The following is a 27,216-nucleotide window of genomic DNA, read 5'->3' as shown; positions in this document are numbered from 1 at the left end:
GGGCGGGAATTAAAGGTGAACGTGACGCCCGGGGCGGTGCACCGCCCCCAGGCGTCACGTCACCAGGTCTTATGTCCTCCTGTGATTGGTCCAGGCTGGACTCTGGACCAATCACAGCCCGGACATAGTTAAAGTGGGGTGTGTCAGGGCGCATTGCTCTGCGCCCCGACACCCCCCCAGAAGAGCGGCAACCAGCGGTCAAAAACCCCACCCTCCCCATACCCAGCACACAGTCCGGCGCCCCTAGTGGGCGAAAACTTTACTTTTTTTTTTTTAATCTTTTTTTTTTTCTGCTCGTTTGGGGGGGGGGGCGGCGCCCCTGCGCCCTCTATGGGCGGGCCGCCACTGGTTGTGCATGTTTATCTACAGCAATCTCTTCTCTACAAGCTTCCAAAACACACATTTTATGCAGCATCTCAGCAAAAAAAAAAAAAACAGTGGGCAGGGATCTGAGGCCTCACACTGCAAAGCTCAGTGAGGAGAGCACAGGGCCCTGATTGGAAGGAAGGAACACACCCCACACCTCACAGTACACAGAGACAGGTTTAGCTGTCAATCATAGGCTGTGTGCTGGAGCTTTCCTTCCCTGTCACCTATTATCTGTTAGAGTTGGTAAAAGCTGTCTGAAAATAGAGGAATGAGATAGTAGAGAGAAAGCACACTTTGTGCTTTTTGATAGAGACAAGTACACAGTATAGAAGGATGTTCTTTGTTCATATTTCATTTAGGAGGTTTACAACCACTTTAAGCAATGCAATATTATTAAAGACTTACCCCCAGTCTGTGGACTAGATATTGAAGGAGCATCACAACATTGATGAGGTCATCTTTCTATTCTCTCCTGTTAGTCAGTTCCCAGTATTAGACTGAAAGTATGGTACAATGCAGAACATTATGGCTAGCTTACAGTTTTGCCTCTACTGCTGAACTGACAGCTCATCCCTACTAGGAATAGGATGGTCAGTCCTGTTTCTAGTGCAGGTTGTGGGCAGTAATACTCAGCACCATTTTATTTTTAAAGGGCCATAGTTCACATTGACTGGACCCCTGTCAATACGCAATCCTGGATGCCCTAGGTTTCTATAACAGACTACTAAACCATCATTCCTTAGCATTTGTTTAATGTGCTCTTCTTGGCCTCCCTTAAAAATTTTAGAAAGTGTGTTAAAGTAAATGTTTGCAAAATCCAATTCACCTAAATCTGTTGGCGGGAGACTTATCAGAACTTGGGAACACCCAGATTAGGGATACATAGTACTTCTTCTCATTCACAAAAAATGTAATCACTAAATGAACACACTGAAGTAATTTACTAAAGGCACACAGACTGTTCACTAGGCGATATGATTGGCAATAGATACAGTATACATTGTGGGACATTGTTTTAGAGTCGGTTCACACTATTATGACTTGCCAGGCGACTTGGTCAGCCTGGCAAGTTGCGCACCGTCGGGTCCATTGAGTAGTACAGGACTTGTTCTAATAGGAGTGACACAAGTCGCTCCGACTTAGAAAAAGGGTCCTGTACTACTTCGGGGCGACCTGGAGGCGACTTGCATAGACTTCAATTATATGAAGTACGTGCAAGTCACGCCGAAGTCGCGCTGCACGCGACTTCACAGGTCGCCCCCGAAGTCGGAGCGACCTAATGTGAATGGGGTCTTAGAGTTTTTTTTTTTTTGATTACAGAACTTGAACAAAAAAGTGTCAGTTTATTTACAGATTATTATTATTATTATTATTATGTAGGTATTTAGCCCCAACAGTTTGCCAGTGGTTTACAACATGAGGGAGGACAGCACAGTTTTAATACAGTTCAATACAATTCAATACCAGAGAAAACAGAGCAACCTGCCCATTAGAGCTTACTATCTAAAAGGGAGGGTCAGGTGATACAAAAAGTGATACAAAAAAGTAACAATTGTGGGGGATGAGCTGATGGAGAAAATAAAAGTTCAGTCGTAGGTGGGCGCTGCGCTGAACAATTCGGTTTTCAGAGACCTAAAAGTGGACATAGTAGGAGATAGTTGGACAGATTGGAGTAAGGAGACCCAGAAGATGGGAGGGGCACTGGAGAAGTCCTGGAGGCAAGTATGGGAGGAGGGGATGAGGGAGCTAGAGAGCAGGAGGTCATGGGAGGAACGCAGAGAACATTTTGGTCTGTATTTTGAGATAACGTTGGTGATGTAGATAAGGGTAGAGTTGTGAATGGCTTTTTAAGTTGTTTTTAGTATTTTAAACTGTATTCGTTGTGTGAGCGGAGGTCAGTGGAGGGATTGGTAGCAGACACTGGATGGTTGGCAAGATGAATGAGTCTGGCAGCAGCATTCATGATGGACTGAAGGGGGGATAGCCTATGTAAAGGTTAGCCAATGAGGAGGGAGTTGCAGTAGTGGAGGCGAGATATTTGGGGAGTGAAGAAGCAGCTTTGTGGTGTCATTGGTTAAGAAGGGTCATGTTTTGGAGAGGTTGGGGAGGTTTAGGCAGTAATATTTGGACAGCGATCGGATGTGGGGCTGAAAATAGAGCTCAGAGTCCATGATTACACCTAGCACCCTGGCATGTGGAGATCGACTGATAGTTGTGTCATCGATCTTAACAGAGAAGTCAGGGGAAAGGGCAGGTGGAAGGGGAAGTATTTTTAGCTCGGTTTTGGATAGAAGGGTTAAAATGGTGAAAATTTACATTTTGTTTGTGAATGAGCGGTTGTGCTATGCATCCCTTACTCTTTTCAATGAGGGTGTCTGGGGGACCTCATATAAAAAGGGGACTTCCACACTTTAACCCACCAGACCAGGATTGTGGAAAAGAAGCTCCCTGTCCTCATTAACATTGGGACAAAACGCTTTGTCAAGGAGGGTCCTCCCCGGGACAACCAAACTGATAGGAGGCATAGAGGAGCTTTAGCTACGGGGAAAGAATAGGCATAGAGGAGCTTCAGCTATGGGGAAAGAATAGCTGAACTGAATTTATACTCTCTTGGGAAGAGGTAATTATGAGGGGATATGATCACTATGTATAAATTCATAGGTTGTCCTTTTAGTGAACTTGGTGCATAGTTATTCACTTTCAGGTCATTACAGTGGACAAGGGGCCCTATTTACATATGGAGGAAATTTAAAGTCTATATATGCAAAGGCTTCTTCACAATAAGAGCTGTTAAAAAAAATGTGAATTGCCTACCTCAAAACAAGTACTGGCCAGCATAGTAGATTGTTTTAAAAAAGAACTGGATGTATTCCTAAATGCACAAAATAGAACTAGAGATTAACATTTAAAGGTAAAAACACCAGAGAATATCAGATTGCCTCCTATGGGATCAGGAAGGATTCTTTTTACTCCGCTGGAGAAAATTAGACAATGCTTTCTTGGTGATTTTCTTTGCCTTCCTCTGGATCAACTGTGGGTATAGGATTGCATATATGAAGGTTTTCTATCTTTTTTATTTTTCTGTTGGTTGAACTAAATTTTCTATTGTTTGAATTAGTCTTTTCTAAACCTGACTAACTAACTATGTAAGCTATCCCTTTATGTTGAAGGCATGTGGCCTGATATGGTTTAGAGGGGGTATTCTCAACCCCACACTCTTTCCTGGAATGCCAGGTTGCATGATCTGACAAGGTACGTTGCCGAACAAGAAGCTTACAATGATACTTGCAGACACTAGGGACACATTTCTTAAGATTTGGCAACCCTGGTTGGACAAGTTTCCAGCGACGAGCCCACCTTCCCGCTTTTTGGACCTATAGGAAATTCTGCAGAGCCTTAGATTCCCTGGAGTGGGGCTTACTTTTTTCTTCGTAACTCTTTTCCTTGGTTTCCTATGCTTACTCTCCCTCTTGTTCCTTTCTGTCCTCTGTTTTTTTTTTTTTTGATTATTTACCTCCAGATGACAGTCCGTTAATTGCTCTCTGGCCACGTTTTTGGGTTTTAGTTTTTCCACCCCCCTTTTTTTTTTAGGTATAGTTTTCTGCCCTTCTTGCCCTCTTGCTCACGAGGAGGCATATGCAATAGTTTCCCTCCCCCCCTTTTAGATATATTTAAAACTTTTTTTGTCATTGAGAGGGCCCCTGAACTTTATTTTTACTGTATATATGAACATAGGTCAGTCTCAGGTATTCCATGGTAATTGTTACACGATTCCTGAAATACTGCTTGCTTAGCGTACTTGCTAGGCTTTGATCATTGAGAGCTACATGGTTCGTTTTTATCCTATAGACTGTAAAGGTACCGAGGCATCCTCATCTGGTTACCCTTCGTCGATGTAGTTACTAGCTATACCATATAAGAAACCTACTTATCTGTGGTATACATGTTATCATTCTCAAATCACTTTCCACCACTGGCCTTGGTGTCTGTTCACTGTTTTGTGAATTTGTCATCTTGGGTGAAGACACCGCTGGATTCCTGGACAGGTAAATGCCCCAATAATAAAAGTCAGCAGCTACAGTAATTGTAGCTGCGGATCTAATTTTTTTGGAGGGGAGCCTGGAGCTCTTCTTTAATGTCTAAATTAGATGTTGCATTTTTTTATAGAAGAAATAACATACACACAATGATATACACAGCAGTAAGTCAAAAACCAGCAGTGAGGACCACGAGGATGAGTCGAAGCAGAAATAAGCAGGCAAAAGCCAAGCAATCTCAGCAGTGTACATGCAGTCCATGTGGTAAGTTCTAATACAGATGGGTGCTCAGGCTCTGCATAGGCTGCAGGAGTATGGTACACAAATGCACAAAGTTTGGGAAACATTGATATATTCAATCAAGTACAAGTGCAGCTTGTGTTAAAATGCTAATTGATAACTAATGACATTATAAAAACATTGGCTACAGTGACTGAGAACCTAATCATTCTACTATGGTGCTGTATGGTGAACCATCTGCCTTTAACACAGGGCTGAATTCATCTCCAAATGTGACAAATGTTTTCCTTGTAATGTTTGATTAGTTAAAAGACATGTGGGAATAGAAAAGATTTGCTTCAACAAACCCTTTTCAGATATATAAAAATATATAACCCACCCCCCCCACCCCAAAAAAAACAAAACAAAAAAAAAACACAAGTCAAATTTTTAAACTGCAATACAGATCCTACAGAGCTAACATAAGCAGAAGTAGTTGAAAGAACAGCAAATTAATATTGAAGTATCATTTGTTTACTGGAGCCAATGATTTGCATGTCAGCTATGTTTAAACAAAGAAAGCTTTATAGGACAATGGTAATTTGCTCAACCGCATGCTAAACAAAGCATCATACAAATTAAATGAAACTTCCTCTTTCTGGACATGTCCCATAAATAGAAATCTCATAGCTCTGACTTGGATGACAAAATTGACAGACTACTCATTTGGTTAAAGGTTAATTCCTTCAGGGTACTTTAACTGTGGTGTGCTTGTCAACACATCATTTCCCAGAATCCCTGGCTGCAGTGTGACAGCAGCATGCTGTGTCAATGTTGCAAAAAACTTATTTTCCCAACCAACTTTTGACATGTGAAATCTGTTCATAAACATCTTTGTTGATGTGTCATATCTTGAGACAGTTTGAAGGTCTTCCGTAGTAACAGTTATGTGTAACCTTCATGTTGGTTCAATAAAGAAAGCAACACAGAACACAATAAAACAAATTCATGGTGTTGAGTGCTTGACACAATAACAGGCTTTCATTAAATGGATCCATCAGGAAGTTTCAGACTAATTAATTTTGTGTTTATTCAGCTTTGGAAACCTTCCTCGTACGGTTTCATTTACCACGGAGCTGCTTTGCACAAGTGAATTACTTGTATGGTGACTCAAAGGCATTTAACAATGTCTTTGATATTTTAAGTACTAACTTAGAGGGATGTTTAATTTCTTCCTCATAATGAAAGAAACAGAAAAAAAGTGCTGAAACATTTGCCTTTTTTCCCCTCCGTGAAATCAATGAACAATGTGGAGAAAAATACAGTACATTTACTCTGCTTAATGGCACAAACACGCTTAACGTGCAAGGACATGTACAGTTTGATGCCATGCAATCATAATACGGTATCATTCTAAACTTTTACTCCCTTTAAAAGGAATAAAAAAAAGAGAGCGAAAAGAAAACAAACTACCGTAGTGGACTACCGTTGACCCAGATAACAGATGCTAGACACCATGCATTAACTCTGTAGTACTTTGGTATAAAACGGGATATATCATGATAGGATGTTTTTCAGGGTATTCGGTGTTTGCTGATGACACCAAGCTATGCAATGGAATAACATCCTTTCAGGATGTCTCCAACTTACAAGCTGACCTCAATGTACTGTTTCATTGGGCAACTTTGTGGCAAATGAGGTTTAATGTTGATAAATGTAAAGTTATGCACGTGAGGGCTAGAAACAAGCATGTATCATACAAACTAGAAGGAGAACAGCTGGGGGAGTCAATGGTGGAGAAGGTTCAGGGTGTTCTGGCAGATCAGAAGCTTAATAATAGCATGTAATGCCAAGCTGCAGTTTCCAAAGTGAGGGTGACCTTTCTTGTATTAGGAGAGGCATGGACTGCAGAGAGATATCATTTTGCTCCTGTACAAATCATTAGTAAGACCTTATCTGGAATATGCAGTTCAGTTTAGGGCATCAGTTCAAAAAAGGATATTGAGGAACTGAAGAAAGTGCAGAGAAGACCAACCAAACTAATAAGAGGCATGGAGGAGCTCAGGTATGAGAAACATTTAGCTGAACTGAATGTGTTTGCTGTTGAGAAGTGGAGATTGAGGGAGGATATGATCAAGATGTGTAAATACATATGTGGTCCATAAAGTGAACTTGGTGTTGAGTTATTCACTTTAAGGTCATAACAGAGGACAAGGGGACACTCTTTACATATGGGGGAAAAGGCTTCTTTACAGTAAGAGCTGTGAAAATGTGGACTAAACTCCCTCAAGAGCTGGTTCTGGTCAGCTCAGTAGATTGTTTTAAGAAAGGCCTGGATTATTTCCTAGATACACATAATATAACTGGATACTAATATTTATCAGTAAAGTTGATCCAGCGAATATCCGATTGCCTCTTGGGGGATCAGGAAGAGATTTTTTTCCCCTGCTGGAGCAAATTTGATCATGCTTTACTGTGGTTTTTGTTGCCTTCCTCTGGATCAACTGTGGGTATAGAACTGTATATACAGCATTTTGTATATTATATATACACACACACACACACACACACACACACACACACACACACACAGTGCATAAAGGCCAACAGATTTATCAGAAAACCTTTACTCTCCTTTCATAATCAACATTTTCTATGGGACACTATACTATAAAACACTCCCACAAGTGCGAGCCATTGATTGCAACTAAGATTTGTTAATTTGCACACACAAAAAAAGCATTTTTCCTAACAAATTAATTCAAGACTATGTTGCAAAAATAAATTAATACACCCCAATGAAAGTCTTAGGAGCAAAGCTAAATTTTAGACAACAAAATCCTAACAAAAATTCAACTACAGGTGAGTCTAATTCATCATTAAACAGGTGTCCAGCAGACAGTTGATTATAAAAGGGTGTTACTCAGGCCCCTTTCACACAGACGGACCCATTCAGATCCGCCTGTCAGTTTTTTTGGCGGATCTGAACGGTCACCCCATGCATCTCTATGCGGCATCGGATGTCAGCGGAGACATGTCCGCTGACATCCGATCCGTCAAATCTGGATGGATGGAAACCCTATGGACAGACGGTCCGTTCTCATCCGATTCCCCCATAGAGATGCATGTGGACCTGACAGCTGTGTCTCTGCACACAGCGCAGAGACACAGCTGTCATCCTTCTGCTCAGCGGGGGATTGGTGGATCGATCCCCGCTGAGAAAAACGGAGTCCGCTTGACGGACTCAGTGTGTGAAAGGGGCGGTAAAAGAAAATCCTTTCCCATTTAATGCTTTCAGCAATGGCACCACATGGAAGAGAAATGCCAAGGCCTGAAAAAGAAAATTTCAGAAAGGTGAAGGCTTCATGAAGATCAGCAAAGCTTTACTTATCAGTCAGATTACTGTAGCAAAAGTGATATAAAAATGTAACAAAGATAGAACGTAAACCGTCTCACAGACATCCAGACAGTCCACAGTGGTTAACACCTCAGCAGGAGCATCTTCTAATTAGAAGGGTTAAAGAAAATAGCCATGCAAGTTCACTGCAGTTAGCCAAGTATAAAGCCAAACTGGGGTGATTGTTTCCCGTGACACAATACGGCGTACAGTGAAGAAGAATGGAATGCATGGGTGTCGTCCACGAAGGAAGGCTCTCCTAAAGCCAATGCATAAAAAAGGCCCAACTAGAATGTGCCAGGGCCCATGCTGAAAAAGAAAACGACTACTGGGACTCTGTACTCTGAAGTGATGAGACCAAGATAAAAAAAATTTTAACAGATGGCTTCAAAAATATTTGGTGTCGCAAAGGTGAGGAGTGCAAGGGAAAAATGCATGGTGCCTGTAGTGAAACATGGGGGTGGCAGTGTCCTTCTGTAAAGCTGCATAAGTCCTGCTGGTGTCAGGGAGCTACATTTCATTGATGGCATCATGAATTCACAAATGTACTGGTCTGTATTGAAAGAGAAGATGCTACTATCACTCCGTGCCCTTGGTCGTCGTGCACTTTCCAACATGACAATGATCCAAAACACACATCTAAGGCCACTGTTGCATTTCTAAAGAAATGTGTGAAAGTGATTCAGTAGCTAAGTATGTCTCCTGATCTGAACCAAATGGAACACCTATGGGGAATTCTGAAGAGACAAGTTGAGAATCACTCTCTATCCAACATCCAGGCTCTAAAAGAGGTCATTCTTGAAGAATGGAAAAGATAGATATGTTGTAATATGTCGTCAACTTGTTCATTCCATGCCTAGAAGACTTGGTGCGGTCCTTAAAAATCATGGAGGTCATACACAGCACTAGATGTAGTAGTTTTTGTTGTAGGGTATATTCATTTTTGCATCAACTAATGTCAGTAAAACTGCAATTTGTAATCTAAGTTATATTATTAACCTTACTTTCATGCAATAAGCTAAACAAATGTTCTATGAAACTCAGTTTGGTAAACATTTTGGAAATTGTTCTTGTGTTCCTTGAGATATTGATTCAAATCTTTTTAAAAGGGGTGTACTCATTTATGCTGAGCACTATGTACATATATAGGTGTGTGTATATATATATATATATACATATACACACACACACACACACACACACACACACACATACAATCCAAAAAAGAGCGGCACTCATGGGTCCTGAAAGGTGGACACACTATGAAGGTTCCACTTCCTTGTTTCAACAATACAAGCTTGTCTTTCTCAGGACGAGCTTGTGCCTCATTGATACATCGAATGGGAACCTTCATATTGTGTTCACCTTTCAGGACCCGTGAGTGCTGCTCTCTCTTTTGGATAGTGTGCACTGCAGGCTTATGCTGTGTACCCTGGCCCATTTTTTATTTCTGATGTGTGTGCAATGGAAGCCATTGGATAATAAATATACTGTATATATATTTATTTTCATTCCCTTCTATTGGTTGAACTAGTTGGATTTGTGTATTTTTTCAGCCAGACCAACTATGTAAAGGTGCAGTCCCCAGGATCCCCATCCTTGTAGTTGCTACTTGATGAGTCTCTAAACTGGAAAAAGCATGCATCTATTCCAGCTACAGTATATACCTTATAGGAACCTTTGGTCTATGGAATGCCCCCTATATGCCCCCCAGAAATGTAACTTCCTGCTTGTGTAATTGGCACACTGATTTCCCCAGAAGTCTGCACAAAGATACAAGAAAAATTTTAGGCATCATCTGCAGCAAACATTTAATTTTTGGTGAGATACACCCAAAAGACTAATCGTATCCAAAGAGATTTAAACACTGTAATTTTCTTCATTATAATGCTGCAAGTGCATCAGCTGATCGACAATGAAAAAGTCACTCTCATTCACTGTGCACATTGACACAGCCAACTTTTACTTCAGAGCAACAATAGATAGGAATCTGCAGCAAAGTTTGCAATGTACATCGTTCACCCAGTGGGGATTTCTTTTTTTTTTTTTTTAATTAACAAAAGTGGAGTTACTCTTTAAAGCACATATTCTGTAAAATTAAGGAATAATCAACTTCTAAAATATACACAGCAGTAAGTTTTGCAAGTGCTGAAGAATGTATTTCCAGCCACTCATTACGTCAGAATCTTTGAACCAGATTTGGGATTATTCATATTGGTTACAAAGTGTGAAACGTGTGTGATTATTTTTGCGGGCATAATCAGCAATGTGAAAACTCCCATGCGTGGGAACCATAAAAGACAAAAAAAAAATAAAATACTGGCTTAATCAAAGTTTTCGTTCAATACTTACTTGAATAGTAGGGTTTCAGCAATAACACCAGAACATACTGCCACAACTTTAAACAGCTCATTAGGAGGTGGATCTCTCAGAGTGTTCAAGTAGTGTATAAAGAAAGGAATAGTGATGGTTGATGCCAACGTTACAATGAAGGCGAGTAAACTTCTCCACTGACAGAGCAAAGCTTTCCATATTGTTCCCTCTTGTAGATGGTACTAAAAGAAACAAAAGTACTTATTTTAGTCAGGAAATTCTGATCAATCACAGATTTTGTCACGCACATGTACTAGAACCACATTTGACTTTTGCTTCCACAGTACAAAATGGTATTGTTTGAATATTTTTGGTCTTCTGCATTTAATATTTAAAACAAATTTGTATCAACCAGAAACTCTGCTTCACTCCACCAGTCCAAGGAACAAAGCAAATGACAAATGATTGTCTCCTAAAAGCCTACTACTCACATTGGCATAAGAGAGTCATTGGATTATACCTAAATACCTGAGGATACAGTTCAATTTAAAATTGTCTTGCAGACTATCCCTACTTGTGAGTGCACATCAGACAATGAAAACAAGCATCTGGTTAGATACCAAGACCAAGAGACCTTCTTTATAAACATTAGGCCTAATGCACCATGGTTGAGCTTTACTGTTCATCTCACAATAAAAGTCCAGTAGATGACCAACTGAGGGAAAATAATTCTCTCATATCTTGAGGCTGATTTACTAAACGCTTTGAGAATTTTCACAATGTGTAAATATTCACCTCAGTTATCCAACCGTGTGATATTTCTGTTTACCTATTTAATCTGCACAGGATTGGATAATGGAAGTGAATTTTTACACAGTTTTTTATATATTTTATGGAGCGGGGAAGGTATAAAACTTCTGTTGTTTTTCTATCCTGGTCTAGGACTATCAGGAAGATTTGCCTTCACTTGTTCTACCTGTAACACCAGGACAAGAAATGGATAGAGCTTGGATCCGTGGGATAAAAATGCACAATGGAAAGTGAACCTGGCGAAAACTGTCTCCCATTCCACTCTACTAAAATAGATGTCCCACCGTCTTTAGTCCCTCTCATGACTTATCACCAGTACAGGAAATTTGGGTAAATCTTTTCAATTAGGTGGCAGACAGCAACAAAACTTGACATATTCTACACACAACACAATATCCAAAACAAATACGTTTTGACTGGAATTGGGCTTAAAGTGTTTGTTACCCCAACATTTCATATTTCGACATGTGCCTGCCATGTGCTTGCATATAAAAGTATTCTGTTCTCTTTGTATTGCTTCCTTTGTGTGAAATCCCTGGTGTTCCCATCAGTCTCTCTGCTTTCCTATTAAAAACTGACCACACTAAAGCCCCGTACACACGAGTAGAAATTCGGCCGGGAAAATTCGTCCGACGACCGATTTTCGGCTTGTTAGCATGGTGCTTCCGACAACCGACTTTTTGGCCGAAAAAATCCTGGTGTGCAGGCTATATAATTTTTGTCGACCGTCAAAACACGTCCGATTTTCGTCACATTAGTACAGATTTCGATGGGGAAAAAATCTTATGAGCAAGACTAGGCATGCTCAGAGATGAAAGAACACAAAGAAAGCAATCCAACACATGACATCACTTCTGAAGTAGAATTCTGTCATGCGGGAAAATTTGTGTGCAGTCTAGAGCACATTCCAACCAACAGACACCACTCTGGACAAAAGACGGACGACCGGTCGGCGGAAATTCGTTGCATGTGTACGAGGCTTAAGAATAACAGCACATCATGGTCAGTTCTCTAGCTATGCTGTGCTGGGAACTCTGCCTGCTCTCCTCCAATGATCAGACTTCTCCTGACACCCCCCCTATCTCCCTGCACAGCCCTGTACTGGGAAGCTAGGTGTGCTGTTGCTTCTCCTCCCCTCAGCTCTCCTGCAGTTGAGAACAGAGGGAATGTGATTACAAATAGAAAAAAAGAGCAAAAAATGTATAGTGTTTTTTTTTTTTATATCTATATGAATGTTTTGCCTTTCATTTATGTTTTAAACTGAATGAGTTGTTTTACAAGGTGATCATTTACAATCACAACTTTACAATTAAACTGAATGAGTTATTTTACAAGGTGATCATTTACAATCACTTTAACCGCTTGCCGACTGCTCACAGTATATTTACTGCGGCAGTCAGCCCCTCACAGGCAGAGTGACGTAGGTCTACGTCGCTCGCCTGTGAGGCTCTGGGGAGCGAGCGCGCGCCCGCGGAGGCGCGCTCCTGCGCGGTCACGGAACCCCCCGCGCGTGTGACCAGCGGACCCGATGTCCGCCGGTCACTCGGCGATCGGCGGGGGAGAGGGAGAATGTCAGGCAGCTTGTGTAAACAAGCCACCTGTCATTCTCCTCGCTGTAAAGACACTGATCACACGGATCTAGTATGTAGATCCGTTGATCAGTGTCCTTACAGCTCAAGCCACAGCCAATCACAGTAGAAAGCACGCCCCTAGGGATACACACAGCCCCTCCCTCCCAAATAAAGTTAACCCCTTCACTACCAGTGTATTTTTACAGTAACAGTGCATATGTATAGCACTGATTCCTGTAGAAATGTCACTGGTAACCCCAAAAGTGTCAAAAATGTCAGTCAAGGGTCCGATCTGTCCGCCGCAATGTCGCAGTACCGCAAAATTGCGATTTTTTTTACCAAACATAGGTAGCATAAAACAAATTGGCCGAAAATGTTAAAGAATTTTGATTTTTACATTTTTTTTTGGGGAATTTCATATAAAAAAATGTGAAAAATATTGTTATTTTTGCAAAATGTAGGCTCTTTTTTTGTTTATAGCACAAAAAGTAAAAATACCACCAAAAGAAAGCTCTGTTTGTGGGAAAAAAAGGACGTCAAATTCGTTTAGGTACAGCGTCGCACGACCGCGCAATTGTCCGTTAAACTCACGCAGTGCCGAATCGCAAAATACCCCCTGGTCGTTTAGCAGGAAAATCCTCCGGGGCTTAAGTGGTTAATGCAATAGCAGAAAGATGCACTGAGAGGTCTTTGGTGGTTAATCTACAAATCCCTGTATTGAACACAATTACCGTTTGCTTTAAAAAAAAACTGTTTTTACCATCAGAAAAGAAAGGCATACAAAAGCAAAATCCTACTCTTCAATCAGACAAAACTGTCCAAATTGTCCATTATCTGCCAAATTTTGGCAAAGTTGTCCAGATTGTAGACCCCTCAAGTGGGTGAGACATGACATACTAGACATGGTTTTCACTAAATGTGGTCAATCTGTTGAGCTTTGATGAGGTCATTGTGGAATCTTAATGTAATTAAAGCGGAACTACACTACATCTGAGAATCCTGGGGTGTATGGCATTTGCCTAGGCAAAATGCCATGAAAAAATACAAAAAAGTTAAAAACAAGTACATTTGAAATACTTTCCTATCCATTTACTAATGCTAGCAGCATAAGGATTAGAAATAGTCCATGCTGATTGAGAGAGTGTAGATCCACTTTACCATTCTTATCTTTTTATTATAAAACACTGGGTTGTCTGCAAAGGGAACATACTGCTCTTTATTTTGCAATAATTGTATGAAACAGTGCATTTTCACATAAAAAAAAATAAAAAATGTAAAAGAACAAATTGGTCCTCATACTGTACATACCTGTGGCAAATGACCTTGAGAGGCTCTATAACAGTGATGGCGAACCTTGGCACCCCAGATGTTTTGGACCTGCATTTCCCATGATGCTCATGCACTCTGCAGTGTAGTTAAGCATCAAGGGTAATGAAGTTCCAAAGCATGTGGAATGCCAAGGTTCGCCATCACTGCTCTGTAACATATTTAACAGCTGAATATGCTGCAACGTGAAATCATTTCGTGATCTTTTTTCCAGCTGAGTTTTCAAAGTTTGTACAGAACATCAATAGGTATGTATTCACCAAACAAGCACATCTCTTTAGACATGTCCTTTGTGGATCATGCAAAAGAGGATAAAACAAAAAGGAGAAAAGTATGGGTTGCCATTAGTAATGGTTTTAGTTTTCTCAGTTAAAGAAAAGGACAGCCGTAATATGGTCGCTATGCACTTTTTTTCTCTTTTTTTAATTAATATGCTTCACTGGCAGTAAAACTTCAAAATGTCATGTTATTGAGCAAAATCATAAAGCTGCAGTTCATTCAGTGCAGTTAGTAGAAATTGAATTTGAAGAAAAACTCCACTATTATAGTGAGCCAAGGAAGTTTGTTCTTGATGAAGCACTCATTACCTCTAAAGACTGGTCATGAACAGTTGATAATGTGGCAAGTTTATTAAATTGCTTTAGAACCAGCAATGTTATGTTCAGTCATGCGGTCAATTTAAATTGTACATAGGAGCACCATCAGTACAACATTGATACTAAGCTGTGGGAATATCCCCTTTACGGCTATGTAATTTAAGAGTCAAGGCACTTGGACTCAATGGCTGGTCATTGCTCACTGGGTTTCTAAAAAATAAAAAATAGCCCTACAAAACATAGCCAATGAAAAATACAAGGGCAACAGCAGCATTACTATACTAATCTCTCTGCATTGATGACATTACTAAGATTAAAAAACCTGTAGTAAACCTCTTTATAAAAAAAAAAAAAAAAAGGCATTTCTGACAGTATTTCACTTTTCCAAGTGTTGGATTTGTACCCATATAGCTAAGTCAGGTCCACACCCATCTTTACAACCAAAAGCATAGATGGATAGAATTTCAAATGAAAATTCTTAGGAACATTCATAAGAAAATCCTCAGAAAATTCATATGTGGTTTGAAACATTTTGTTTGCTCTTCACATTTGATTATCGAATGAATGGTACTGAACAAAAAACACATATACGGTTAGAAATCTGTTCAAAAACCACATACACTTTTAGAAAGATCAAGAGTTTCCATCCTGCTCCTTCAACTATTTTCTATCACAGCAGTCAAAAACATCAATTTGACCATCTAATGATTAGAAAAATTAACTATCTTAGAGCTATTTTACCATTGATCTTAAAACGTTATCTATATGTATAACGTTTTGTGAATTGAGCCCATTAAGTGTGCAGATAAGGGGATGGCAGCCTGTAAGGAAGGGCATGCCAATATAGGCGATGGCTCCTCTGGGCGAACATCTGTTCACAGGCTGATACATGTTCCCTTTATTATTTACCCACAGCACTGTCCCCTTTTTAACCTTAACCTAAAATTAACCAGATGTCATTGACTTTGTGCTACACAGCTACAAAGTCTCCATGAGCTTGTGGATATTGCTCTCCCGGGTCTTGGCAGGGATGATCAGCTTCTCCTCTCCACTGATTTGCTCTCCCAGTGTTTTATTGTACTGTACTATTCAGATCGCTTCTCGGCCTTTTGGCTAAGATCAAGTGTAGTATCTGTTCTTATCAGTTGGTATGGACCCTGAGGGTTAGTATCGGCAGGGGCTGAAATGAACCGGGGCGCTCTGGACGTAACTGGAGGACCGGGAAGTAGGCACTGTCAGAGAAAGCCGGACGGGTCTGTTGCCTTCTGATTTGAATGGGTCCGCCCCTACCAGTTTGAAGGGAGCGAGAAAACTGGATTGGTTCCGTGGCCAGTTAGTACCGCTCCTGGATGTGATTGGTAAGGAACGGCGGTGGCGGTGGGGGAGCCTTTCCTCCTGGGTTGAATCTGGCCTTGCAAAAGGCTTGTCCCCAGTTGAAGGCAGGTTCTCCCTAAGCTGTCCAAAGTTCTGATGCCTCCTGGTAGGATAGGGCTACACTGGGTCTGGCCTTTGGGCCGGGGTAGAAAAAGCCCGTAGTGTATGTGCCCCTGGGGTGGCAGCCCAGGGGTGCCTTAATTCTCACTGGTGAGGGGCAGCTCGCCTTGAGTTTTTCGGCACCATGGTCACTGCACCTACGCACACTTTTTTAAGCACCTGCCTCTTGGGCAAGGCCTTTTGGCTTCGACCAGAGGAATTTTTATTCCGGCCGGAAGACCTGCCTTTGTTTTTCACTTAGGCACTAATTCACTTCTCCACTTCCCCTCCCCCACCTTTTTGTTTGTGTGTGCCTTTTCTTTGTGGTTTGTCACTTTTCTATCACCTTTTTTCACTTGGCACGACTTGTAGGGTGTGGGTCCTCGGGCCCTACCTTGAGTCTTGGGAGGGGGTGGATATGGCCTTTTGGCTTGGTCCGCCCTCTCTCATGGGGTCTCCCTTCGGGGGAGCCCCACTTAGTACTCGGTGGGGGCTGTTTCGGCAGTCCCCCTGAAGAACGGGGTCAGTCTGGTTCCGGCCAGACAGACCATGAGTACCTCAAATCCCTGTCAGGAGTCTTGCGCCCCGGGGGATCGAGGTTCGGGTCCTACCTCTTCGGAGGGAAGACCATTTGTTCGCACACCCTGTGCACTTTTTGTGTTCTCCACGTTTGTGTGTGTGCACTTTTTTATGCACCGGGTGAAGTCTTTTGAGTGTGTTTCACACGCTACGGGCTTTAAAAAAAAAAAAAAAAAACTATTCAGATCTGTATATCTCGGATACCTTGCAGGAGAACAGGAGGGGGAGCCAACATAGTGCAATATTGTTTTGTTAACATTATTCAGTATAAAAACATCTCCATTGCATGTTACAATCATGTAAAAACCACAATGAGACCTGGAAATGCAGCATGTGTCCTACAGGCTGGAAATTACATCACTGTAAAGTCCCACCCAACGTGTTTCGCCAGCCAGACGTCTTCATGGGTGGAGAGTTACAGTTTTACTCCATTTTTATATACTCATTGCTCTGCTACTACACCCAAACCGTCCATTGCACCTTCTGCTACTTCCTCTAACATGTTCCCTTTCTTCCTCACAGGAATTGGGCACTTGCAAATGTGCATGCCCGATTGGGCACCCTCACACTTGTGACAGGTGTTGGCCCTAGACGGGCTATTTAAACTGGGCCAGTGCTCAGGATCAGTTCTGCTTTGTCTTCATACTCCTGTGTATCCCATGTTCCTGTGACTCTGTATCCTGATTCCAATTGCTGACCCAGCTTGCCTTGACTCCTCTCTGGATTCCGCCTGCTTTGACCTTGGCTCGTCTCCTAACCTCTGCTTCTGTCTGCTCCATTGGCGCCTGCTTCACTGATCAGTTTCGGACCTGGCTTGTTTCCTGACCACGCTTCTGCCTTTGCCCTGTACCTGATCCATCCAGTCTGTGTATGACCTGGCCTGCCTGCCGTCACTGGTACCTGCCTACCACCCTGCTGTTCCGGCTGACCTACAGTCTGTTACCAGCATCCGTCTTGGCTGCACCAGCCAGCCTAAGTCTGCTGCCTACCAGTTGCCTAGCAGCTTTACTGCTACTGGAGCTTTCTGACAACTTCACCTGCCCAGCCTGGACACCTGCCTTGCTGCTTGCAAGACGAACAGGCACTCATGACACACTATACTCCTGCGCCTCTTGTTTACACTACCAGGGGCCCCAAGTCAGAGGTTTAAAAGAGGCCTTCTGCCTCAAATCTGGCTCTGCTACGAGGTACATGATACAGCCTGACATTGCTCAGATACTGTAACCTTCATCAATGAACAGTCCCATGAATTTCTCAGCACACATTTTTGCTGCACCTCATAGCTTTTCCTGAATTGCAGGGAGATCTGGTGCACAAACTAGAAATTTGGAAATTCACACCCTGGTACTTGAAATAAAAATGCAAAGTTTTAGAGCCCAACACTCAACTGCAAATACAATCTTTGTAAATGAGAAGTCTTCATGAAGGCTCAAACAAGCACCCAGATAACAAACCATCTTGCATATCATGTGCTCTCATTCTATGACCCCTGCCCAAACCACCAAGTTTTATATGCCAGAGTATCATTGAATCAGAAGTCTTGTCAGCAGTGCACCATGGAAGTCCACCCAAACAGATGCAGGTCGCTCCCAACTACCCTTTTACAGTATGTAAACGTATGTTTGAAAACTCAATACTTTTTTTTTTTTTTAAGGAGGGGATAAAACTTTTGTCAGGTTATATTCCGGTTATTGAGGTTTTATATTAGTTTATATTAGTTCCCGTGTCGGTCTTGCACATGTTACTTGGAAATAAAGAACGTTTCCCTAATTGAAGCAGACCACAAGAAAATCCTGATAAAAGATCTAAGACATTCTCACAGTCTTAGAAAATACGTCATCCTATTGGGGGATTTTTTTCTCACTACCTGTTCCTCTTAATGCCTATGTAATATACAGGAGGTAGGAATATAAGCCCAAATGAAGACAGACTAATAAAGAGATGACAGCTGTTCTAACCCTAAACTAATCATTCCCAGTACCCAAAATAAAAAAGGGTTTTTAGCCTTTTTCTTCACAGTAGGGACCTCTCTTACTGCTTAGGGTTAAGTTGAATTTACTTGTATTTTGCCTTTTTTTCTTTTACCCATCAACATGTTAAATAATCTTTTAAAAATCTTTTCATTTTCATTATATACTTCATTATATACCCAGTTATGTCATCATTGGTTCATTGTGCTTCTCTGTGCAATGCAGGCAGATCATGACTGGTGGGAGGGATTGGCAGGATGTTGGGCACAATCTGCTGGAATCACCACAGCACCCTGCCTCAGTACTCCTTTCAAACATCCTCAGCACTGTTGCAAATGTAGCACACCCCCTAGGGAGCCACAAGTATACTGGGATCCCCCACTCTGCACAGCCAGGCACACCCAATTTGCACATGCACTCCAGAGTCAGAGAACAATCCGTGACAACTTGAATAGGGATGGGAGATTTGATGCCCACTGGACTTCAGAACAAACTTCAGGGACTTCAGAACAAACTTCAGGGACAACTCTTTCTATATACAGTCTCTTTATTCAGTCTCTATATACAGCTCCTCGTCTCCCCCAGCACACACTTGCTTGCAGAACCCAGCTGATAAACTGAATGTTTGACAATCACTCAGTCACATTGAAGCAATAGCCCATTTACAGGGTGGTGTAGCAAAGTTCAGTGTCCAACTTACATTCCACCTGTGGCTACTAATCCCAGCACCACCTCCTCAGGCACTGGCAGCCGGCTGGCTTCAGCTGCCCCTTTCACTATCCCTCCAGGCCAACTTCTCCTGACTGTCTTCCAGATTGACACTTACCAGCCCACCCGACTGACTCTCAGGGGATCTCCCAGATGTGCTGACCTGCTCCAGCAGTGTGGTTATGAGTAAGCGACTGGTAATGTCGTGAAACGCGTCAACCTTTGTCTGCTTGTACACTGTCTGTCACTTGATTTTATTGGAACAATAAAGGAAACATCTTTGATTTCAAGAAATATTTCTACCAGAGTGCGGTCAATCCTCTCATACTTTTGCATGCTTCCGGATTACGGCTCCGACCTGCACCAGGTTTTCAGACATACACCTGAGCGGCTACACTTTCCTGTTTTCCATCTGCTCCAGCTATCCTCACTCTTGCTCCCATGCCTCCAGGAAGGGTTTCCTCTGTGTGTTTTAGAAGTAATCTTCCAACACCCGAGCCCCAGGCCCCTCCTAGACTAAGGGGCACCCTGAAGGACCACTTACAGCCTCCTCAGCACTCTATCCCCATCTTCCCCCCAGTACATAAGCTGTGTAAATAGCTTGATGTTTGCTTTGCAAATGCAGTTGAAAACTTTCATTTTTTTATATTGGTGTGATTAAATGGTTCACAAATACATAATGATCCTGAACATTTCGGCTCTCGCTGGGGCCTGGTGACCACCAGCTCCCAATTCTACTGTATGGTGTTCCTGTAACCCTCGGCTAGATGACTGACAGCTACCCTGCATTTAGCTGTCCATTCATTATACAATTTACTTTTTCAATTTCCTTTAGATATACCTTCAACTATGTAGTGCAAGAGCCTGCCTGATAGCATACAAATTGAAAGTGTTTAGGTTTAACCTGATATAAAATGTTTTTGGTAAATCTGAAGGAAAATTGTACAAGAAAATTGAATAATGTTTGGCCAGCCGAAGTAGAACTGCTCCTTTTGCTGGACAGCTTGGCTTGTTATGGTTAATGAAAAGATAATGGATCTACTGGCAGGATCACCAGGCAATAAAATGATGTTACATGAGGACTCAGAAAAGCACACTTCTAAGTTAATGCTAGTGACAATCATATACAGTATATGTCACTTGTAGCCTATAGTTATACTATGAACCCTCCATACTTGGGTAAGATCCTGTATTTGTGTAGTCCAGATCAATGGCTATCTATTAAGAACAGATACCACAAACGTGTTTAAGCCTCCATTACTTCCAGTGACTGCATTTTATCTCATTTACATGAACATGTGAAGCAGACCTGAAAAAATACTCTCAAAGTTGCCAGCTAGTAGTTCTCTACTAAAGTACTCACTTGAACATAATTATGAAACTAAATTTGCTCCTGAATCATTTTCTAGTTTTCTAAAATATCTGTCCTGAAAATATTTAAAATTCTCAAATCAGGTTTGCAAGGTAATGTTATTGACCAATTGTGGTTTATGAGCAGAATCTTTTAATTTGAGCCTCGATTGTGACATTGTGCTTAATTTCCATCAATAACGCACACAAATGGAATGAATGACTACCCATTCCTAAGCACTGGCTTTATAATATGGCTCATTTACTCACTTTATTGCCAGCTCGGCACAGCCTTGACTTGATAGAAAGCACTTCAACATCCAAAGAACATGCTAGCCTTTTGTTTTGATGCATGACACGAAAATGAATGTCTCTTTCACATGAATTTAATTAGACAGGAAAGCTACAATTTTGCTACCAGTTACAATTAAGTGAAATGTAGACTTCCTCAGGGACCCAATGACTGGGGATTTAGTCTGGTTGGAGAACAGACTCACACAACTATAGAAAGAAAGACAATAGGGAATCAGCAATTATTTAAGCAACAACAGGAATGATGAAAACACTTTTTTTTCTCTTTTCTTCCTGAATGAGGGACTTGTGTTTTTGAAGCATACTTTACAATAGGAGTCTTTTTTATCTCTAACTTCTTTGCCAGTTATTGCTGGTTGACCCTCATGACCTCATTGGCTAGTTAGTTGTATTACATCCGGCAAAAGTGTAACTTGTTTTTAGTGTGACATGACCAAAATATTGCAATAAGTATTAAATGCCAGGTCACCTACAGAGCAGCATAACATGTTTCAATAAAAACTGAAAAATGTACGGATGGGCAGTATTTCCAAAGTTTTGCAGATGGTGCCAGTATCACTATTTACTTGATAAAGCCAGGAAGAGTGCGCACAAGAGTCCTGGGGGCAGACATAGCAGAAACTGAAAATGTTCATTTATACATATTTCCTCCAATGCTTTCTGAGCAACCACCATCCAAAATCATATTAACACCCAGTCAAAATAGCCGGAGCAACCCATCTGTTCAGAAATATTCCTAAATTCTCTTTAAGCAGTTATATTAGAAAATGTTTAACCACTTGCTGGCTGCCGCACTACTATGACGTCGTCAGTCAGCACCTCACAGGCAGAGTGACGTAGATCTACGTCGCTAGCCTGTGAGGGTCTAGGGAGCGAGCGTGCGCCCCCGCAGGCGCGCTCCCACTCCTGCGTGGTCACGGATCCGCCGTCACTCGGCGATCGTCGCTGCAGAGGGAGAAAGGCAGGCGGCTAGTGTAAACAAGCCGCCTGTCATTCTCCCCTGTGTAGAAACAGTGATCATACGGTTCTACTATGTAGGACCGTTGATCACTGTTTCTACAGCTCAAGCCACAGCCAATCACAGTTAGAATCACGCCTCTAGGGACACACACCACCCCTCCCTCTCAAAAAAAGTTAACTCCTTCCCTGCCAGTGTAATTTTACAGTAACAGTGCATATGTATAGCACTGATTACTGTAGAAATGTCGCTGGTAACTCCAAAAGTGTCAAAAATGTCAGTCAAGGGTCCGATCTGTCCGCCGCAATGTCGCAGTACCGCAAAAAAAAAAAAACGCAGATCGCCGCCATTACGCGTTAAAAAAAAAAAACAACAAAAATTACAAAAATCTTTCCCTTTGTTAGTAAACGCGATAACTTTTGCGCAAACCAATCAAAATACGCTCTTTGCGATTTTTTTTACCAAACATAGGTAGCATAAAACAAATTGGCCGAAAATGTTAAAAAATTTTGATTTTTACATTTTTATGGGGGGAATTTCATATAAAAAAATGTGAAAAATATTGCTATTTTTGCAAAATTGACACTCTTTTTTTGTTTATAGCGCATGATCAAAAAAATCACATAGGTGATCAAATACCACCAAAAGAAAGCTCTGTTTGTGGGAAAAAAAGGACGTCAAATTCGTTTAGGTACAGCATCGCACGACCGTGCAATTGTCCGTTAAAGTCACGCAATGCCGAATCGCAAAATAGGCCCTGGTCAGGAAGGGGGTAAAATCTTCCGGGGCTTAAGTGGTTAATGATATGTTTTCTTCAATTATACTGTTGCACTTATTTTTCACTTCTATTGCTTTGCTTTGTAACCTCCTAGGGTCATTCTTATTAAATGGCAGGAATAACTCACTTTAATTATATATAAATGAGGAGCATGCATACCAGTAGTCAAAAAAACATAACTTATGCTTGAAATGAAATTGTGAATTCAGTTTGGTAAAATAGAACTCTAGAAATGTTTTATTTGTTTTGGAGATAGTGGGGAAATGGTAAAACTGCCAACAGATTTTTTTTGTGCTCTCTCCTGTTGGAAGGATTTTTCCACAATTCCGGTTTCTGGTTTCCTTTTCCAAAAACAGCAAACACCACGACAGAAAAGGAGGGTGAAATTTCTCCTTAGATGTCACCTAATTTTCCTCCTTTCTCCAATCAGTACCTCATATTCCTGTTTTAGTGACTTGATGGAGAAAGTCTCACCTACTCTTGGAGGATTGCTGCAGTAATATAAGCAGCAATAAAAACAGAGAATTTCATCTTTTTGCACTTCTTCCTTTATTAAAAAATAGAAATGATTGAGTTAAGCCATATTGTCATTGAAAGAGAATATGATTACAACAGTGTGTATGGTTTCCCCTGACTTTTACCTGTTAATACTCATCCAAGATATTGTTTTAGTAAGATGAAGGATATGTATGTTACACTGAAATGACTATGCCTTGAATGAATGTGGACAGATGTTTAATGCTGTTGCAAACATACAAAAAAAATCAAAATCTACTCATGCATTAACAGATGTATTGTCTTCTCTTTTATTATACACTAATATTTGTGAGGTTACTATTATTTTGAAAATTATAAAACTAATTATTACTGACACTTCAAGGCCCTAGTCATATTTGTGATCAGCGCCATTAGTGATTACATGCAGGAGACCCAGCGGTGGGTTCCATTGATTAGCTTCAGGGGGAAGCCCTATTGAAACCTATGGGAGGCCTATAGCTCCTGCATCTAGTCAGGACCATAGTTCCCAACTGTCACTGATTTTGAGGGGTTGTCCCTCATTCGGAACAAAGTCTCTCTTTCCTCCCTATTTGTCCCTCATTTTTGGTCTGATCTATATGGTTGTATATAAAATCCACTTTTTATCTTTCAAAAAGAGCTATTCCCTATGGGTTGACAAAGGGGTGGACCCCCAAATTATGTAAACATGCTTCCTTACAGGGCTACGTCATAACCTCATCCCAGAGATGATTGTCAAGCCAGACGAGAACACAGAGAAGCTGCAGCTCTACAGCGTGCCATGTGGTTCAGCTTCCCCAGCCACAGAGCTCTCGTCTGTTTCTGCCCAGCCACTTCCTGGCCGAACTCTGCATTTTATAGAGTATAAAGCAAGCCAAGGACACCCAGACGCAGATGCACATCATGCCGCTGGCTTCTCCATTCTCCAGCGCTTCCTTCCCACCACCCAGCAGCTTCCTGGCCAATCTCTGCATAACACCAGCTCCTTGCCAGCCGATCTCGGCTAGAGCTGTTAAGACTTCCACAGATGAGAAGTCAATATTTTCTCCTCCAAATGTGAGTGCTATATTTATTCATTACTACCAAATAGCGGTTTCCAACACACCAGGCTTATCTAGAGTCACTCCCTGTTTTTTCAAGACCACTCATATGTAAATCGCTCAAGCAGTGATTAGCTGCAAATGATCGGACCTGGAGGCAGACAATCTGCCTCCAGGGCTGATCATTTATAGGTAAGTACTCCATGAGTGGCTGTAATTAGCTGCGGGAGCTCTCAGCCTCCCATTGCTTTTGGTGAGGCTACCACCCACAGCTAATCACTGGGACTCACCGAGTCACCCACATGTAATCGCCAACAGCCCAATTCAAAAGTATAATTGGGACTTAACACCACGGGGACTTTTCCCTTCTTTTAAAAAGTGGTTCTCATCAACACAGGTGTCCTCTTTGAATATTTATGCTCACTTCCTTGGTGACAACTGTAAAATGTCTGTTTAGCATCACTTTGTCTTTGATGTTGATAATGGTGCTGTGATAGGCGTGATGACCTGACTTGAAAAAGGAGCGCGCGCTGGTATTCCACCGCAGTGCGCATGCTTGGAAACGCGTCATCACGCCAGAAGACCCTTGGACGGGAAGTGCGGCTCACCCTGCGTTCCACCCTGCGCTCTCAGCCTCAGTCCCACCCTAGTGAAACCACTCCACTTCCTGCGGGACAGGAACCGGAAGGACAGAGAGGACTACTGACCATCAGCGGTGGCCCCATACCATACATGGATGCCGGAAGGACCCACCTCATCTACATTTACTTACTTTGATGTAAGTTTTTAATGTACCTTGCTCATTAAATGCTACAGTCTTTACTCTGAGAGGCGCATGTTTTTCTCTCTTTGTATTTTGCATGTTTGGAGACTGCTTCCGCTCCCCACCAGGCTGACCCTGAGTGCATGGACTGTTCCTTGCCCCACAACAAAAGACTTTTAGGATAGCCTACATGGCTACCCCATGGACTACCTTTTAGTATTATGCTACTTGCTTGCGCCACCGTGTATCTACGTTTATTTTGTGGATTGTAGGCTATATCTAGTGGGATCTATTACATTATTATTATAACACTGACAGTGACCCAATAAGGGCTTATACTGGTTAGACTGCTGAAAAGTCAGCTAAAGGGCTGGCCTAGTTAAAAAGCATGTACACTTTATTGGGATTTTTTTTTTCACTATGTGTATCACTAAAGAAGGCTCTTTCATTCCATCAGCCCTCTTTCAGATTGACATGTCTAGGTAAAGGTAACCCTCACTGGCCATTTCCTTACAGGCACAGTAGTTACCCACTCATGTGTATGAATCCATACATTCCCTGCCCCTTCAGCAGGCAGATGTAACATGACTAGATGGCTTTCTGGAATTTTTTTTCTTTTAAACCAGGATTTTAGCATTGTTAAATTATGAATGATTGAGGCCATTTAACTTCAGTAGCTGTGTGAAACTTTCCAGTCTTATAAGCTAGCTCAGAGCAGTAAAAGCAAATAGCTACAACGTGACGTGGAAACATCATTTAATGAGTGGCCACAATTCATCTACAAATGCTCTCTGTTAATTTGGGGACAGCTATTCATTAATTAGTTTCCATGTGGCAGGTGCCATTGAGCAATCTGCAATGATTAAGGTTACATCAAACCTTAGTAAATTGCTTGCTGATAACTAGATGCATCCATCTTCATTATATGGCCACTCCTGTCGGAGCTCAGCTAGCTTTGGAGAACAAAGCTGTGTCACTTGGAACTGAAGAATTAAACTTTTATCCAAACCAGTATTTGCACTTTCACCTCCTTTTTACTCCTTGAGTAGTTCAATTTATTTTACCTTAATGATATCTTATTACCAAACATGGAGATGGGGAGAAGCACTGACTCCTCCGCAGAAGCTAAAGAGCTGATAGAAGAAAAAGATAGCGATTCTCTTCAATTGACTATAAATATCTCTCCCTAGGACCATATATCACAGCCTATCGTGCTAGATATTAACTACTGGGTAAAGATGCCATTCAGTGATTAAAGAAAAAAAAAAAATACTTCAGTTTTCAGATGTAGGTAAAACAAAAACTCTTGGAGGCCAACTTAAAATTCAATGTAATGCTTGTAACATGTAATTAAAAAAAAAACAAAAAAAACAAAACAAAAAAAAAAAATGCTACAAAAGAAGCATTTTCTAGATTTTGGTTTTTGCATTGATGGTCCTACATGTTGAAGAATGGCCAATCCAAGTTGAATATGTATGATCATATTTGCATAGTATTTTATGGTTGGTCAGCAGTTATTTATTCTACACAAAACTTTCTTCTACAGTGTGATATGTAATTTGTAATTGTAATACTGTTTTTAGAGAAAAAAGAGATTCATCAGTCATAGCACTCCAGGATAGCCAACACATGAAAAATATTTCTCTAAAACTAGATGCCATTTCATAATTCCCATGTAGTTGATTCAAGATGCGTAAAAGGCCTGTATATGACTAAATTACAGAAGTGGAAGAAGTAGTTATATGTAGAAAATGAATATAGATAAAAAAAAAAGAAAAGATGGGGCAAATCGAAAAACACAAAATAAGAAAGAAGAAAAAGATAGGTAGGATAGTCACGGGGGTTGGTTCATCGAATGCGGAGTACAAATGTAATGTGATTATTCCTGGAGACCTGCAAACTTTAAAGCGGAGTTCCGGCCACCAAAAAAAACTGAAAATGAAAATACCCCCGGGACAGTCAGGGCTAGTACATTCCACAATGGATAGCCTCTGATCTGTCCCGGTTCTCACTTAACTTTTAGAAGAAATACTTACTTTGAAAATTTCTTCTCCAGCGCTGCCATCTCGGGTGTGGGCAGCTGAAGCACGATGCACTGCGCCGGCCTCGCCGTCACTTCCGGGGCTGCAGC

At 41.4% G+C, this 27,216-nt stretch overlaps 1 protein-coding gene across 2 annotated transcripts in view; it reads right to left on the bottom strand.

Annotated features, from left to right (window-relative positions):
• Positions 1–27,216, bottom strand: part of LOC309562281 (uncharacterized protein) — a 634,986-nt gene that overhangs the window by 97,917 nt on the left and 509,853 nt on the right. For both annotated transcript variants that reach the window (XM_082266404.1, XM_082266405.1), the window contains exon 4: positions 10,375–10,577. In XM_082266404.1, coding sequence (XP_082122530.1) covers positions 10,375–10,577 — 203 coding nt within the window. The remainder of the gene's footprint in view (positions 1–10,374; positions 10,578–27,216) is intronic.

The sequence above is a fragment of the Pelophylax lessonae genome (assembly GCF_965119305.1).
Source record: "Pelophylax lessonae genome assembly, chromosome: 8".
NCBI classification, from domain to species: Eukaryota; Metazoa; Chordata; class Amphibia; order Anura; family Ranidae; genus Pelophylax; species Pelophylax lessonae.
Note: the sequence above shows the minus strand (reverse complement) of the source record. Positions and strands in the feature narration are given on the sequence as shown.